Source organism: Oryzias melastigma, linkage group LG15 (assembly GCF_002922805.2).
Source record: "Oryzias melastigma strain HK-1 linkage group LG15, ASM292280v2, whole genome shotgun sequence".
Classification (NCBI taxonomy): domain Eukaryota; kingdom Metazoa; phylum Chordata; class Actinopteri; order Beloniformes; family Adrianichthyidae; genus Oryzias; species Oryzias melastigma.
Window position 1 is genome coordinate 24,754,209 of NC_050526.1, and position 18,589 is coordinate 24,772,797.

At 36.9% G+C, this 18,589-nt stretch overlaps 1 protein-coding gene across 7 annotated transcripts in view; it reads right to left on the bottom strand.

Annotated features, from left to right (window-relative positions):
* wdr27 (WD repeat domain 27) overlaps positions 1–18,589 on the bottom strand; it is a 33,327-nt gene that overhangs the window by 1,896 nt on the left and 12,842 nt on the right. Inside the window, exons 18-25 of one of the 7 annotated variants that reach the window (XM_024297761.2) lie at positions 17,979–18,112; positions 17,052–17,146; positions 15,030–15,151; positions 10,687–10,784; positions 6,502–6,604; positions 4,816–4,902; positions 3,881–3,979; positions 3,624–3,725 (exon numbers count right to left, since the gene is read on the bottom strand). In XM_024297761.2, the coding sequence (XP_024153529.1) occupies positions 3,711–3,725; positions 3,881–3,979; positions 4,816–4,902; positions 6,502–6,604; positions 10,687–10,784; positions 15,030–15,151; positions 17,052–17,146; positions 17,979–18,112 (753 nt within the window). In that variant the 3' untranslated portion in view covers positions 3,624–3,710. Of the gene's footprint in view, positions 1–3,623; positions 3,726–3,880; positions 3,980–4,815; positions 4,903–6,235; positions 6,388–6,501; positions 6,605–10,686; positions 10,785–15,029; positions 15,152–17,051; positions 17,147–17,978; positions 18,113–18,589 lie in introns of those variants that run through there. The other 6 variants (XM_024297759.2, XM_024297762.2, XM_024297760.2 and 3 more) reach the window with 6 other exon arrangements.

Consider the following 18,589-nt stretch of genomic DNA (forward strand, 5'->3'; position numbering starts at 1 on the left):
CCCTACAGATCTAAAGATTTATAAGATGAATAGCACAAAAAAAGCACAAATCTGAACGGGGCTGAATGGGCTGATAGAGGAAGGATATGAAGAAGCTGAGTGAAGAGTAGTTCACAGAATAGAAGCTTTTTTGATAGGAAGTTTAAAAAGCTTAAATATATAATTTGAATTAAGAATTAATTTTTATGTCCCAATTTTATTGTAATAGGCTATATAAGGAAAAAAAAATGTGTATTAAATCCAAAATTATTTTACAGAAAGTAAGCTCTTCTTTCCCACAGAAAGCATGAGTATCATGTTAAGTGCATTAAAAGCATCCAGTTAGAGTAATTTAGACTATAAACGGGGGTTCAGTAGAATTTCCAAAAAGTGATACTAAGAAAAGAAGCACATAAATATATCAGGGCTGCATCTGCCATTTCAATCAGCATAATGTCCTTCATGTTTTGCCTGTTCGGTAAGAGGAAGGAATAGATTTCAGCTAAAACTAATGTCAAAAAAGAAACATTTTGTCCACAGCTTGTGAAAAGTTTGGATTCTTAAAAATACCTTTGGCCAAATCGCAGCTTCCTCTTCTTGGCAGTTCCAGCTAAATTGATTTGAGTGAGTCTGTCTCTGCTCAGTCTGTATCTCACTTTCATGTGACATTCTGGAGCTGGCAGACGCTGGATCTAAAGTCTGGCTTTTACAGAGAAAGTTTTACCTCTTAGGAGTTGGACCAAAAAGACCTTTAGACATCTGATATTGCATTAGAGACAGAGATGGACGGGTACATCGGGTTTTAATTATAAAGTCCCACTCCAATCGTCTTTTGTACTATTGTAGAAATGTTCCATGTGGTCTTTTAATTATTATGATGCAAATTTTAGGGAAAATCAAAAGACTTTTTTTTCTAGGACATAGTTCCTGCAGAGTGACAGTAGTTCATCTGAAATTTTCAAGGACATGGTGGCAGATAAGATGGCGTAAATCAGGGGTGTTCAAAGTCAGGTCTTGAGGGCTGATGTCCTACAAGTTTTCCAACCAACCTGCCATTGAAGCTTCTTAATGGCCAAACACACCTGATCCAGGTAATCAGCAGCTGATATGGCAGGGTTTCTGGAAAACCTGCTGGAGGCCGGCCCTCAAGGACTGACTTTGGACCGCTTTGGACACCCCAGGCATAAATCAGTAGCCAGAATAAAGTCTAGAAGTGGAACATCAATAATCCCATACCACCTGAAATCTTGTGCCATTTCCTCTTCCAGTTAATGATGTTTGTCAATTTCCGTTTCCGGCTAATGATTTTCAGCTGACATCTTTTCTACCACTAGGTCCCCCTCAAAATTTGCCTCTAAGTTGTGGGTGGGATCACTGGTGGGGAGTAAGCCTGTGCTCATTCCCCATCAACCCTTTGCTTACATGCTCTCCCCCTAGCTTACAGACCCTAACAACCCTAAGCTAACATTAGTGGTGCAACAAAAGTAGGGAGCAATACCGGAGCTTTCAAGTTGTACTGTTTTTTTTTTGTTTTGTTTTGTTTTTTAGCAGCCAGATCCCAGCTAATACGAGGAAAGTGTATAGACATTAGGTATATTTGAGATCATGCAGGCAGGCGCAGATCGCCTGGATTGTGGTGCATGTTGGGTAGTTTTGACTCTGGCATCACTTGTCAACTACCATGAAAATATCGCGAGAAAGAGTCTCGTGCAAGGCGCCTGCTCAGGCAGGTGCAGCTGGAAATCTGGAACTGCACTGGCTGCAAGCCACCTTGAAGACTACAAAACAATGCATTGTGGGAAATATATGCCTGGCAGTTATTTTACTTTGACATGATGCTGATCAGAAATGACTGGCGCTAAATGAAGGAAATCGCCACATTTTGTAACTCTTTCTGGAAAGTAGTGCATTACTTATGTACAAATGAACAAGCTTTCAAATCATCTGTGGTTATATGTGTTATTGTTGCCATTAAAAGTTAACTTTAATTTCAATTTTATTGATTTCTGTGAATTTATGATTGAAAATACTGTCCAAGTATTACACATAAACTCCAATGTAAACAGCAGTGTTTATTTAGCGCTGGTAATTATTAAAAAAAATAAAATTAAAATTAAAAATTAAAAACTTTTTTTTTTTTTAGGAAAGAAAGATTCCATGCATGTTTTAGTAATCTAAAAATTCTGAATAAAAATGATTTTCTTTTTTTTTTTTTGGCTACTTTTAAAGACTTCCATGTACAGCATTCAAACCTATTTTATCATTTTAAATACTTTTTTTTGGCCAAAATATCAGAAGAACAACACAAACAACAATCAACAAATCTGTGTTTATTCATCTTCTATGTCTACATCTTCATAAATAATGGGAACTGCAGTCTGTTCCAGTTGTTACGATGTGAAAAGCAGTTGACCCTTTTACTGTTGGTCTGACTGAGAGGCGTGCAAACCTTTACAGAGGCATGCTCTGTGAAATCCCACGAGGTTTTAAAGGATGTGACAAAAAAGGGAAGTAAAGCAGAGACCTCCTGCTGAGGAAAAGTACAGGTATAAACCTGGAAGAATGAACTTTAATGGCAGATCTGTCTGCTTGATGGTCTATTAATGTGGAAAACGAGTAAAAAAAATGAGTGGAAAATATCCATTACATTATCTGTCTTACATCACAAGGTTTGAACAGCAGTAAATGTCGAGAACATCTGGATCTAAAATGTGACCCAACTGCACAGTGAACAGAGTTTGGGGACACCACATATTTAACATAAGAATAAGCAGCACACAATCAAAATTGACAAACTTGACTTTTAACCTAGTTTAAGTTTGTGTTTTTACTAGTTTTTAAGCTTGACTGCGTGCAACTTATTATTTTTTTCCAGGTTTTTATAGGTTTTATCAAATTTACAGTTTTTCTACTTAATAAAAACTAAATAATTTACTTAAAACTCAAAGTAGTTTTACTAAAATTTAAATACATGTGTCTGTTTTTATACGTAACAAAAGCACATTATACAATATTTAACCTATGTAGACATGCATTCATTTTCCATCCATCCATCTTCTTGTCCACTTCATCCCTTTCAGGGTCACGGGGGTGCCGGAGCCTATCCCAGCCACTGATGGGCAAAGGCGGGGTTCATCCTGGACAGGTCGCCAGTCTGTCGCAGTATTTAATGTGGACTAGTCCTGAGCCGGATTTGAACCCATGACCTTCTGAATGTGAGCCAGCAGCCATAACCACTTGACCGTCTAGTGGCTGTATTCATTTTATGAGCTTTAATTTTAACCATGTAAAATACTACAGATTGTGCACCCCAATTTCCACTTTTTAACTTAAAAAAAAAAATCTAGATGCAGTTTAGACGAGTGAAGTTGCGCAGAACTGGATCAAAACGCATTTAAAAAGACAGACAGGGAGACTGACAAGTTCAGAAGCAAAGTTACCTCTGCTTCACTCAAAATAAACCCTTGGATGGGAATATTTGTTGATTTAAACTTCCAAAGAACATATCAGAGATATTATGTTTGATCTGCATTATTTTATTGTAAAGAAGAACCTAAAACAACACTGATGATGAGAGATATCAGCATGCCTGAAACTGCTTTATGTTGCAAGCTTTTATCTTTATGAAAAACATTTTCAAACAGTGTATTTCTTTCTTTTTTATTCCATGCAATAAACAATATATAAAAAATAAATAACATTTTGTTTAACTTGAAGTTTTCAAGCATACCCTAATGTGTGTCCACCTGGAAAATGAACAAAAACTATTAAAGATGTACACAGTTCAGTAGAATACATAAAATAGGATATTTACTGATGTTCTTTCAGGACAGGAGTTGACAAAAACACACACGAACTTGACCAATCTTTTTTTAAATCAAATTTGTGAGGAAGCTCCTACCTGTGGTTTGGCAGGATTGAAGGCAACGCTGAAAACTGTGTCTGAGTGTCTCTGAAGCTTGTGGAGGTGGATGCTGCTTCGGATATCATAAATGTAAGCCTGAAATGACAGAAATGAGCCACATCTTGAGCTCACAACATCCTCAAATGTACAAATGCAAAATACAATCAAGAAAAAGGTCTTGCATTTACTGTGATATATATGTGAGACTTTAGTAAAACAAATTATATATAAAAAAATATGAAAAATCTAAATATGAGCTCATGCAACTTTGTACATTTAAACGATTTTCCAAAAGTATTAATACAATAATACTCATAATATTCAGTTTTAAGCACACTAATGCTGATTTTAAAACCTAAAATAAATACGAACTTTAGTTAATTTTGACAGATAATCTGAAAAATAATTTCCTAAATTACTTATACTTTTGTTTTTTTGTTGTTTTTTGCTAAATCACATTGTGTTTCATTTAGGGAATAAAATATGGGGTTGATTTAAAGAAGTATGATTAAAACTTACATATTTTTTCAAAGTTTTATTTTAATGTCAAAAGCACTTATCAAAAAAATGTTTTTTTTTTAATTTGACGACTTATCAGATTCTTGCAGCATTTTTAAAATGTTAACACAAACTTTGTCAAACGTGAATCTGCAGAGAGCAGCCCCTATGAACATCATTTAAAGAAAACTAGATTATTGGAAGAGTCAATTATGTTTAATAGCTTAAACAGAAAGGACACAAAATATTTTGTGAGCTCCTTAAACAGCAACCGTTTTATATACATGCGTATATATATATATATTTAATCAATCATTTCAAAGGACTCATGTTGCTTTTTTCCATGATTGCTTATTGAATTATGAAGACAAGTACAAATGTGCCTGGCTTACAGAAGTCTCAGGGTAGTTAGAAATAAATACCATGTAGCTCACCACAAATACTCTCCCAATTTCCAGGAAGCATTGGAAATGTTCGATCTCTGCAGAGATACTCTGAAATGTCCTTGCTGTGCCGAATCCCTATAATTAATAATCACCAGCAGCGTGCGTATATTATTCCACAGTTTTGAACAAATAAATATTCCACAGTCAAAAACTGAGAAGAATAAAACACAGGGAGACTATCTTCTAAAAACATCTTGAAAGCAAATGTAAGGGAGCCTGGAAAAGCCATTAACCAGTTCTGCTTGACATAAATGCAAGATTTGATTTCTTTGGAAAAAAGCTTGAATGTAGATAAAAATGTCTGTGTCAAGCACAAACTGTGCTTTCCATAAACTGGGGTAAAACTGATAAAATACCAAGCTGCTATCTTGAGCCTTTACATGTTTAAATAAGTTAAGCAGTTTGAACTTGTGTGATGGAGTTCAGCAGCCGGATATATGTAAAAAAAAAAAAAAAAAAAAAAACCTGGAGTGAACCATGAGAGAAAACATTGGCATCCAGACAGTCTGGGACAGAAAGAAGATCTGAGAGGGAGATCAGAGGAAGTGAGGGGTGAGCAGATATGGAGAAGACCTGGAAGACATTAGAAGGGGGGACCTTAAGAGGACTTAATGTGAGAAGGAGGATTTTACACTGTATCCCATACATCAGAGTGATACAGTAGAGCTGAGAGACTGAAATGTTTTGTGAACAGTGAAGTTAGAATTAGACTTGTCAAAGTTTTTGTTTAAAACTTGTGCAACATTGAATATCAATTTGCTACTAATACAAATGTAGAAATTACACGTTTTATCCCAAATCAAGCAGGTGACCTTTCAGTGGGATTTGATTTTTATGATATTCAAACTCCAATTAACCAAATTTTGTTACAATTTCCTAAATTCCACAAAATATTTCTGTATTGATGGTCCATCAGTTCAATTGGAAATGTAGAGAAAAATCTGGAGATTAAAAAAATAAAAAACAGCAACTATACAGAAAAAAGTTTAAAAGTTGGTTCTTTACCAAAACATAAGCAGATGTTCTACATAAGAAGATTATAGGCTTACATTTGAGAATATTAAGAGATAAAAAAGTGACAGACAAGAGGGTTAAGACACCAAAGAAAATTCATTATGTTGGTGCAAAAAATAACATTAAAGTCATTGGACATAAAACATTTGATCATGCAAATAATCTGTTGTAATAACTACATTGTTTTAAATTTAAATATATATTGAAATGTATCAGATATCTGATGAAAACCAGCTTAATTGCTAAATGCAGTCACTCAACACAAAAACATATTATATTAAAAAGGAAATTCAGAAATGCATCTTTTTTTTCTAGTTGTAAAACTTTTACAAGAGTGTGGACTTTGAAGACGCATAAAAGTCAAACTTCAAAAATAAAACATCAATGAGTGATGTCCTGTAGCACCTGCATATTTTTTTTTATTTATTTATTTATTTATTTTTTTGTTTGTTTTTTGAAATTGTAGTTGTGATCTTTAACATTTTTTTTTCTTGTCCTGAATGATTCGTTGGTGTGATTTGCTCTTCAGGGCCACCATAGTTAAGTCTGGAAATATTTTAGAAAAACGTGATGGAGTTAAAATACAAATAAATAAATGAAATGCTGAAGGAAGTATAAGATGGAATAATGTAAAAAAAAAACTAAATGCCATTAGCTTACACATTTATCCTCAGAGCCAGTGGCAATGAAGCGTCCGCAGGGCGAGATGGCAGAAAAGCATGGATGGCAGCAAATGGCGTGACTGTCATAGCGCCGAACACACCTGGAGGAAGGATCGACATAGCGGTGACTTATCAAGCCAAATCACTTGATGTAAAAGAAGGAACAGTGAGAAGTTCAAAAAGAATTTCAGCACACTTTACAAACAATTACAATACTGAGGGAAATCCCCTTCAACAAAATGTGGAACAGAATGGGCAGAAACTGACCAAAAGATCCCTCATTCAAGGTTTCTTCAGTTTTACTTGGTGTGCAGCAGCATGTCCTGTCTTTAAAGTTAGAGTTTTTCTGTGGCCTGGCATACAGACAGGGCTGTGTCACGTGTTAATGTTGTTGAGAGAATAAAAGTAGGTCATATTCACTGGCGACTATTGAGAAACTTGATATACTTAGTACCAGTGAGTTTTCAAAGAAAACGAATGAGGACATGAGTTTGCTCAAACAGGGTCACAGCAGTTATTCAGCTTATTGGCATTTTCTGGTTCTTGGCTGTTTTCAGCAGCAGAATTTCAGTTATAAAATCCTCCGCTTGTTCCCTCGCTGTATGTTCCTGTAGGCCGACTGTGCATCTTGTGCAAACCTCAGTACATCATAGTGTTAGGAAATTTTCATGCAATGAAAGCGGAAGCTCACAAATGAAAATGGGCCGTGACTTAAAGCCACTGGAGCCAATAACATGACAATCATAGATGGTAAAGAAAACACAATAAACCACGGCTGTTACTGCAGGAAAAAAGGAAGGAGAAGTTGTTTTTTTAAAGTTAAGATCCTGTTAAAAACTGTACGATACAACCTTTTACTTTAATCTAAATGGAAAAAAAATCCATACAAATATTGTCAAAAACCTGCAGATTTCAAAAATCAAGTTTATCTAAACGTCTGTAGTTAAAATGTGGATCCAGTGTTTAAGTGAAGCTGAGACATTGGCAGAAGCTTTAAAGACACATTTATCTGTGTTTCATGAGTGATGACCTGAAAATTTCCAGATGACTTACACAGACGTAGACAGTCAAATTCTTAAAAATGGAAGTCTATGCAATTGCTGAGTATTCCTTGATGTTCATAATCAGTTATGTTCTTTCATAATATGATGATTATTGTGTTCTTGATTTGAAGAGACGTTATCACTCAACTCCGACAGAATAAATTACATTCTGTTTTTTTCTTCTCCTACTCCGATTTTGAAGATAAATCTTTCAGTGCAATGTGTTAACAAGTTACTGGAATGCCACAATCATCAGTTTCTTTCATCAATACCTGAAATTTACCTTTACAGCTCAATCTGGGAAACCATGTTTTATATTGACTAATATGTGTTTAGTACAAAAGGAGCTTTTATTGAGCACACAAGATGAAATAAACATCAACAGGTGTAAAGGGTTACTTATCTTAACAAAATACACTGATATCAACCTGAGAATGTCTTTGTAGTTTTGAGCTGGCACTGGTAGTGATATTAACTTCATGCATTATAATATAAACATGATTATTTAAATTAAAATAAATAGATGGAAGTTCAGGACCAAAACCCTTGCATTAAGTGGCCATATTAGATTTTTTTTTTTCTACACTTTGATCAAATCAGTGAAAACGTCACTTGCTGAGTCCCTGATTGGGAGACGCGCTGTGCCAAATCCTCCACGTTTGACACCAAAACGACACCGCAGGACCTCAGACATTGTCTGTACATTGACCAAACATTGAAACTCGATGGCCCTGTCACGTGAATCGTGTCCAGTGTGAACCGTATTGAGGTTAACCCATATGGGTGCTGCAGGTTTTTGGGTCATCCAGGCCTAGAGGGTTGTAGGAAGGAGCAGCCACAGGTGGGTCTTGGTGTTCCCTTGAGGTTCGTACAACCACCTTATGAAACATTGTGAATATGGAATGTACAATTATTGTACGTGTTAATAGTATAGTGAAGCATTTGTAATATTAATGGAAGTTTCAAGCGCTTATGATGTAAGGGTGATTCTGTCATATGGTGTAAATGTAGCTGAAAGTTTTAGTGTGTGATACTAATCAATCACTTAACCCTGTAACACCAGAGATGTCACGGTGACACCAAAATAACACACGTTCTTTGACATTCCGTAACTCTTCATCAGTTTGCACAATTAATGTAAATCAGCCGATTCTCACGCAAAGAAATACTCATTTTCATATCGACTTTTGCACCAATAGGAAACACATTACTAACGTAAAGTGTTGCATATGACACAAAGCCACTTTTCTCTCAAAATCAGCGTATTTACGGTGATTGTTTAAACGGTTGAAGAGTTACGGGTGTCGAAAGAAAGGGTTAAAAATCCCCTGACCTCCTTTTAACGCAGGCCTCACTTAGATTCTAAAATGGTAACACTCTCAAAACTTTAATGTAAGGAATATTGGAAGATGAACTCAAGACAAGATCAAAACAGTGATTTTTGACTCACAGCAACATGTTTAAACTAATAAAAGACAGCCAAATGGGTAAAAATTTGCCTTGTGGTAAAGAGAAGAGAATCCAGGCTTATTCTGCAGATGTGCAACCTGGAAACCTCCTAATGACCGGGTCAACTATGAATGCCTGCAATGGCCAAAAGCGATAAGACTCTACAACAAAATAGTGTCATAACTTTAGGACCGTTCAGAGTTTGTGCTCTTTCGTCTCCTGCTTTTCCCTTTTCTCTTTTTGTCCTGCCGTCCCTCTTTGCCTGTCTCCCTCAGTGGGCGTGTCAGCTGACGTGGAATCCCGGCTTCTTGGCAGCCGTCTGGTGCAGCTGCATTCCATCAAATCATTCCCTGCAGTATATCTTTCCCGAGATTCTCAATAGTCATCGCCAGATCTTTGTTTTCCATCAGTCTGGTGATGTTCAGGTCACTCAGTATTGTAGTGCTCAGTTTGAACTCCTGTGTTTTCATCTATTCACTCACCCTATGAACTCTGCTTTGCTCCGCGGCCACTACTGTCTCCCTGGTCATTCATTCAACCTACCATGCTACACTTTTATGTATATTAAAGCATACTTACAATCTGTCAGATCCAACTTTCACATTGTGGGAAAAACAACTGAAAAGGAGAACCATCGAGTCTCAAAGTGATCAAGTCAAATTGCTAACTTCAATTCGAGTAAAAGTGTTCCCAAACCTTAAGATTTAAAGACCCACTCTGGTGAAAATTGTTGTTTTTGGTGATTTTTAACAGGTACTTGTAGCATTTTTCATGATGATGGAGGACAAAATTGCATTACTGAGAATTTTCTTAGTTATATCATTGTAAATCAGGAGCAGTCAAAAAAGAAAACTTAAAAAAGGGCATATTTGTAATGTAGATAATACACTCGGGGTGCCACAAGCTTTCTGCACTACTCCGCCACCAGCGCACAAATGCTCAGGTGTGCGAGAGGAGTACCGTGTCCAAGTACCCTGAGATTAATCCTGTAAAAATGTGTCTTCAGGTGGTGTTAGGTGGCGTACTTTTTCCCAACTAATTTTCAAAATTTCACAAATTACATGCAATAGTTTAAAAGATTAACATGCATTTTTTTTTAAATATATAAGAGGAGACAATTTGGGAAATATTGATTGCAGTGATTTGATTTAATTCTGGGTCATAGTAACAAACTGATTTTTACCCTTAAAGCTAATATCAGAATTTGATTAAAATCTGGAATAATTGAGTCCTAATGCAAACCTATAGTCGGGCAAACATAATAAAACACCCCTCAAGTTTATAGATGTCTTTAAATAAGTTGATCTTAAAAGAATCCACACTATCTATAAAGACAGTCTGGAAGGAAGAGTCTAATGAAGAAGCAGTCTCAGACATGTAGGAATGCAAAACTGATGTCTGCAGTTCAGCCAAAAAGAACAATCGCGCTCCAACAAGGTCTCAGAAATTATCAGTTTAAGAAGCCCAACAGAGAAGATGAGCCAAGTTAAAGTATTTTTCTACTTCTGAATATTTGCCAAATTATATATCAAGTGAGGAATGTCTGTGTGGCAAAAACCCTTTGAGTATCAGATTTGTTTTTTTTTGTTTTTTTTTGCAAGCAGAAGACAAGTAGCAGACAAAAAATAAACCATTGCTTTTAGCGTAGTTTTGATTAAATAATTTAAATCAAATATTAAATCCATACAGACCTCATTGTGCGGAGGTCCCAAAGCTTCAGACCATCAGTGATGGCACTGGTGAGGAACAGGTTGTATGAATCAGACGTTTGTGTGCAGAACCTGGAGCCCTAAAGAAGACAAACAAAAAAATGAACATAAAGTTGCTTTAACTGCAGAAACATGACCAAAAACAACAATATTATATCTGCTAATGTTTATAACTGCTAAATGTTTTGCTATTTTAAAACATTTTAAAAAGATTTTCAAGGACTCTGAATAGTTTATACTGTAGTTAAGATTTGGGACAGATTTTTAAGATAAACTAAGTTGTGCTGTGAGTGATGTATTATTTAGTTACAGTAAGTAAGAGTTGAAATTGTGATTTTAATGCAGCCTCAATACAATTCACAGTCAGAAATTACCATTTAAATTCATGTAGGAACATAAGGGCAGAAAAGTAATGTAAAAGAGCAGCCAAACTGCTGTTAATGAGTCATCATTTCATTTTCCATGCTTTATGTACCACACAGAGATATATTCTAACTAAACATCAATTTTTCCCTTCACATTTTCTCATGGAAATTTTATATTTGTACCTCTATGCCAGGATCATATAGTTTTAAATATAGGGGATCGCATAGTTTTAATGTGAGATTGAGAGAAAGCGTGTAACAGTAGGAGTGTCTTTTGTTTAGATTTCCATTAACTGTACAGCCGTACGCATCTGTGAGGGCATTTCCATCCCCTTTTTCTGAGAACTCCTCAGCTATGATGAGTTCCAGGTGAAGGTCGTGGAGGAGGGGGTGGAAATTTGGAGTGCGAAAGGTGCCTCTCAGGCTGCAGTTCGTGACGTTTGGACCCCCTTGGTACGGAGAAGCAAGAGGAGAGGGAAGTGTAAAGCTATGTGTGAAGGTTTCAAGCAGGGCAATCCCTCTGATCCGCAGCTACCAACCCTGCAGCATTCAAAGGCCCTCCGGCACTTAGGAAAACAACACTCGCTGACGCAGTAGCCAAGCTGAAAAAACAAGCCACGGGCTTTCCACAGGGGTTGGCGCACAAAAGCTGGCGTGACAAAGAGCAGGCACACCTGGGCTGGTCAGCTGTATGCAGGAGAGAGCTGCAGCTGAACGGGTTAAAGCATTTTGTACGTGCCAATGACTGCAGTCTATCCTCCTAATCCGGGCTGGCCTGAGTGTTCAGTTTGTTGAGATAAAAACGCAGAAGTTAAATAAGTCAAGGGTCACTGAGTACAGGCCTTCCTTTACAAACAAAGCTACACTTTTGTTTAATCTAAAACAACAAGAACAAGTAAAAATGATTAAATATCCACTATTGTGTTTTGCTGTTACTGCAAAAGAAATAACATTAGTATAAGATAATTTAATACATTTATGACTCTCCTTTGTGGAAGTTGGTTATTCATTTAAAAGGCACTGAATAGCTATAAAACTGCTCCACTTTTTTGATACTAAATGGTGTGCCTTCTAAGAAGGCCCAAACTCATTGTAACATTCAACCATGCACACATTGATGGTGTTGGTGGTGCTGCTGGCTGCTCTGGCACCAACCTACAACCACCAGGAGGAATGTGGGGTTCAAGAACACTTTGACACGTTGGAGGGCAGGCAGGAACTAGACTTGTGATCTTACAATTAGGGGTTGACCGATTTATCCCTTGCCAAGCAACCCCTCTGGATATGGTGACACCCCCCACTACAGCCGCCCATACTACCATGTACAAGCACAATGGCTCCATTATTCAAACCATTAGTCAGGAAGTAATACAACTCAAATGGCATGGAAAATTATTGAATTGTGTTGTGTTGTGTTGTGTTGTTATGTATGGCATGGCATGGTATGGTGTGGTATGGCATGATATGGCATGGCGTGGTATGGTATGGTATGGTATGGTGTTGCACGGTATGGTGTGGTGTGGTACGGTATGGTGTGGTATGGTATGTTATGGTATGGTATGTTATGGTATGGTGTGGGATGGTATGGTATGGTATGGTATTTCATGGTATGGTATGGTATGGTACGGTACGGTACGATATAGTATTAGTGACGATCTTTCGTTTTTGGTTGCTATGGACTTGATCTTTTCAATCATAGATACTTCTTTTACTCTTATCAATTTACATTTCCAAGGCCAGTCTTGTAAAAAGCTAAAAAACATTGACTTCTCCTTTGTGCAACCGTTTGAAATCTCCCAAACAGTAAACCCTCTAGGCTTAGAATGGAAGGTGAGGTTTTATATCACCAGTTGATGTTATGACGTCTAATAAATTATCTGGTCTGAGTTGAATTTCAGAATCCGGGTTATGCGATGAGATGTCTCTGCCCAAATGCACTTACAAAAATATTTGAACTTTTAAACTTGAGTACATCTGTGCAGTCGAGGATAAAACATGCATCTGTAGATCAGATACTCTCCTAAAATGTTGCTTCAATACAAGTAAAAGTTCCATTGATCAACACAAAAACCTTCCAAAATTCCAGAAAGAGCATCGTTCTTTGATCATGATATAAACTGTTATTATTTTTACCTTCTACCTTTACCTATTATAGCATTGCTTCAATTTTTTGACTTTCCTCTTTAAACTCCACAATCATTTTTGGTAACAGAAAGAGCAGTAGAAGATTTATTGATTTTTCTCAAAAACAACCTTGGATTTCTAAGTTTAAAAAAGTCCTTTGCACTCTGAGGTTAGTCTTCTAATGACAGCTAAAAAAAACTATTTTTTTTTGCTATCCACACTTGCTTTCATCCATCCATCCATCCTTCCATCCCTCCATTTTCCATTTATCCAGAACCAGGTTGTGCGGGCAGCAGTCTAAGACAAGATGCCCAGATTTCTCTCTCCCCGGCCAGTTCTTCAGGCTACTCTGGGGGGACCAAAGGCTTTCTCAGGCCAGCCGAGAGATGTAGTCTTTCTAGCGTGTCCTGGGTCTTCCCTTGTAGATGTCCAGGAGCCATCCGGACCAAATGCCCAAGCCACCTTGACTGGCTCTTCTTGACATAGTGGAGCAGTGGCTCTACTCCAAGCTCTTTCCAGGTGACTGAACTTTTTACCCTATGTCCCAGCCACGCAACAGAGGAAGCTCATTTCAACTGTTCGCATTCGGGACTTTGTTCTTATTGTCATGACCCAGAGCTCAGGACCATAGTATTGGAACGAAGATTGACCGCTGATTTTAAAGGTTTGCTTTCTGGCTCAGATCTCACTCAACCACAACAGATCGGTACAACGACCACATTATAGTGGATGCTGCTCCAATCTGCCTGTCAATCTCACGCTCGATCCTTCATAACTTGTGAACAAGACCCCAACTTATTTAAATTCCTCCACCTGAGGCAGGAGCACTCCACCCACCAAGAGAGGGCAAACTACCTTTTTCCGGTCGAGAACCATGGCCTCAGACTTACCGGTGCTGACCCTCATCCCAGCTGCGTCACACTTGCATACAAACTGCCAACGGGACAACATCATCTGAACGGAACAGAGATGAAATCCTAAGGTCCCCAAACCAGATCACCTCTGACCCTGGCTGCACCTAGAAATTCTGTCCATAAAGACTATAAAGAGAACCGGTGATAAAGGGAAGCCCTGCTGGAGTCCAGCATGTACCGGGAACAGGTCTGATTTACTGCCAGCTATGCAAACCAAGCTCCTGCTCTGTTTAAGCAGAGACCGGACAGTCCTCGGTAAGGCTCCCCCAAAACTGTACTTCCAGAGTACCAACTACAGGATGCCACGGGGGACACCACCTAACACTTTCCCTCAATTTTTTCATGAGTATATGAAATAAATAATTTATGAAATACTGAACAGCATGTACATACATGTGTGCTTAAGCATTATGTTGTTAACATAAAATGGTTTAGTGATCAGACTTCAGTGTACAGTTTCAGGAAGTGTTTAGGAACAGATACGTGGAATGTACTAGGGAGCAATGATTTTCCAATTCATTGTAGAACCCATGTGGCTGTATTACCCACAAGACAGAACATCAGTCATGTTCAACGGTGGTTTACATCTTTGATCTATACAAACAACAATTGACACAACTGACTTCCTGAATCTAATAAAACTAAAACTTGTGAAAGCCAAACTACTTAAGCAGCAAAGAATCCCCAGAGCAATTTTCCATGATTAAATATTGCTGATTATTTTGCAAAAATGTATGCCATTATTTGGCTTTTTGATGTGTTCCTTTATAAGAATTAGAGATTAACCTAAAACCATTCCTGTTTAATATACTTTATTCTCTGCTTTTACCTGTTACAAGTGATTTAAATAAATAAAGGTTTACTACATCTTTCAGAAAACTTGATGAGTTTTATGGAAAAAGGATTTTGTAAAAGGCCATACCTTGTTCTGTGTGATGCAGTGGATGCTTCTGCTGTGGGCATCTGTCAGAGTTGAAGCCACGCCCCCTTTGTTCATGTCCACTACTTGAATGGATCGATCTGAACCACACACTAGAACAATGTCTGATTGTGCTGTTAAAAAACATTCTCAACACTTTCAAGTGCCAATGACATTTTGCTAATTGTATTATATACATACTCTATATGAGGGATGAAGAAGTAAAATAAAGAGACAAAACTTATTTCTTGTGCACGCAATAAATGTATTCATACCTTACCAGTTGATCAAATGTGGTGTATCCCCTGTGTTGAACAAACCACATGACTTTAAAAGTCGTTTTAGGCGACGTTCAGAGATAACATAACTGTAACACCGGGCAAGCAAAGCTACAATGTCATGGGCGAGTCTGAAGGTAAAATAAACGTAATAAGTTCACATAATATCATTTTCAGGTAAATGACCATGTGCACAAATGACCACTTCATTTCTCGTGCACACCAGTTAGTTTATGTGTCCACAACAAACCAGTACTACCGTTTTGTATATCTTCTAATAGTAGCCGGTCTCTAATAGACCCCGGTCTCCAAAAATGCCAGGTTTAACAGGTGCTTGTTTAAAATCCCTCTCCCGTGGACAGTCTTGCAGACACCAGGTTTCTGTGATATTTGTGTTGTGTAGTGATGGGTAAGAAACAATACTTTGATTTAGTTTTCAAGCATTCACCAAAGAACATTCTGGTGAGGAATCTGCACCACATTTTGGGGTTTATCCAAACCGTATCTGACCGAGAATGGCACAAGAAGGGGTGATATTGAGAAGATGGCTGCAGAAACGGGCAAACAATATCCAGGTGGAGGTGCAAAGAAACCCAAGAACTGGTTTGATCATGGATTACTGAGCAAAGATGGAAAGGTGTACACGTCTCCAGGAAAATGATTCTCAAGAAAGATAAGAGGATTTTTTTATATGGAGATTGAAGATGCATCAAAGAGAACAGAAATGTTCAAAGCCATTACTAATCAAATCATAAGACAATGTTCTCATCATTTCAATAAATCTTGAAAAGCTCATGGTGTCGTCTGCATTTCTTGACTGAATTTCACCACAAAATGAACCCATTGGTTATCACCATTCTGTCTGTGATCTAATAAATGCTGGACTCCAATAAACGCCTGTCTCTAACAAACATCAGGTCGGCTAGCACATTTTTCGAATAAATAAATAACTGTTAGAAGATATACAGTAACTTTTTTTCTTACTTCATTGTACTTTAGGGGCTCCATAAACTAAAACCATACATAAAGAAATACTTTTTTGCTAATCATTTATAGGTACCAAAAGCAATAGTGCACTGCTACAAATGATTTGAAATTGCACTCAAGTGTGCATGCTCCCTGTGTCGTGCATGCATGAATTTAATCCTGGTGCTTAACATTAACTGTACAGTCCACATGCACTTTACACATGTGTGTTTAGGTAATTGCTAACTTATAAAAACCACAGGTTTCCTTGTATCTAAGCATGTGTATTTAGGTAATTATGACATACTGAAGGACTGTTCCAGTTTCAACCTGCTTCTCACTGGAGAACATTAGAGATTTAGTTAGTGGTTTAAAAATTAATCACTTAAGAAGTAAGAGAACAAGTATTTTTTTCGCATTTTTGCTGACTTTACTTGGACTTTAACAGGAAACCATGACTGAGAGCATTCAATCCTTGACAGGATGTAACTCTGTTCTCAGGATTTATTGGGAAGTAAATACACTGTAAACCCTAACAAGAGGTTGGAATGCAGACATTCTTGAAAAAAAAAAATACAGACACCTAAATGCTTTAGCAGTGAAGTCTGCAGTGGAAGCCTGTAGGCACCATATGAAGACTTAATGATATAGTTGTGGTTCAGACAGAAGTTGTCAAACCCAATTCTCAGGAGAGAAGAGTGGACTTGTTTTGTCAGTTCCAGTGAGGTCTTAACGGTTTCATTGACTGCTGCAGCAATTATAAGAGACAGAAAAAGGATACAGGAGAGGAAGTCATTGATTGCAGACATGGCTGTAATTTCTGTTGAGGATGTCTTTAAGCAGCTTGCCAGTTTGAAGACACTCCGTCGTTGATACCTGAAAGGAAAAACTATTTTTACTACTTTCAGATAATGCTTCTTTGCACTAGTTCAAAAACAGTGGTAATTGCTCTGAAACATGTTTGGAAGCAATATTTTACAAAAGAATATATATACCTCTAAAAAAGAATAGAAGGTCTTATTTACCAAGTTGAACAGTTTGGGTGTAATTTAAGGACAGCAATTACGGCAGTAGCAGCTAAATGTTACCAGGACTCTCTTGAGAAGACGACTCGTTTTTCCTTTTTTTAAGTTTCACGAATGGTTTATTGGTTTGAAAACTAGAACATTAAGAACTCACGGTTGTGAATTTTATAGAAAAATTTAAGACCGAGGTTCCTAGCATTTTGCCCAAGTCCTAATGGCATCCCTGCCAAGTGTTTATTTACATGAGGACAAAACCAATGCGGTATGGACCAAAGAAATAGCATCAAATGTATGATTTAGAAGGACTTTTCTTGAAAAGATGATTTACAGATGATTTCAAGACAGAAAATACTGATAGGGCACAAGTTACTTTTCATTTCTTTGAGTCATCTAGTCATCAATAATCTAAACATTCAATTACTACAACTTAATACAGTTGTTAATTGTCCAATTTGTTAATTTTTTTACGAATAATTTGGTTCAAAAAAGGACTTTGGTTGAATTTTTTAATCTAATTCTAGCTACATGGCTGCAGAATTAGATTAAAGTAAATATTTTATTTTTTATTTCTAATGTTGACATGTCAAATTAGAGCTTTTACTAAAGAAAAGGTAAATAAAAATAAAATAAAACAGTTTATTCATCAATGCCTTACATATTTCTGTCTTTTCTCCACTAATTACCTTTTAATGTCGTCACAGGTGACATCCACATTGTACAGGTACAAGTGCAGAGAAGGTCCAGATGCCAGAAGTACAAATTTGTCAAGGTAGTAAAACTGAGCACCCTTGATAGGTTTGGAAAACATACCGTCACCCTGGAAGTGATAAGAAAGAAAACAAAAAGATCAGATCAAAATCTTTCAAACATTAAAATATTGATACAAAACAACTTACTTTTATATGTTAATTTCTATTTACAGTAGAGTTTATAAATATGGATTTCTTTTTTTATTCGAGAAACCAGAAACTCTTCTTTTACTAAATGGTAATTACATTCATTGTTTCCAGGTAACTCATCTAAATTATTTTTTTTTACCAAGAAAGTGGTGTTTATCAGCGTACCTTGTTTTACAAGTGAAATAAATGTTTCAAACAGAGAGCTGGTATTTATTTAATAATGTTTGAGGAATTCGTCCAAATATGTAATGCAAATTTTCTACCAAATATCAAACAACATTTAAGAATGAGTTCTCAATGTTTTAAACTTTCATAGACAATGAAAATGTTTATTTGCACACTGATAGAGGGACTGTCATGCTCTCCAGGTTTTTTTTTTTTTTTTTTTGCACTTT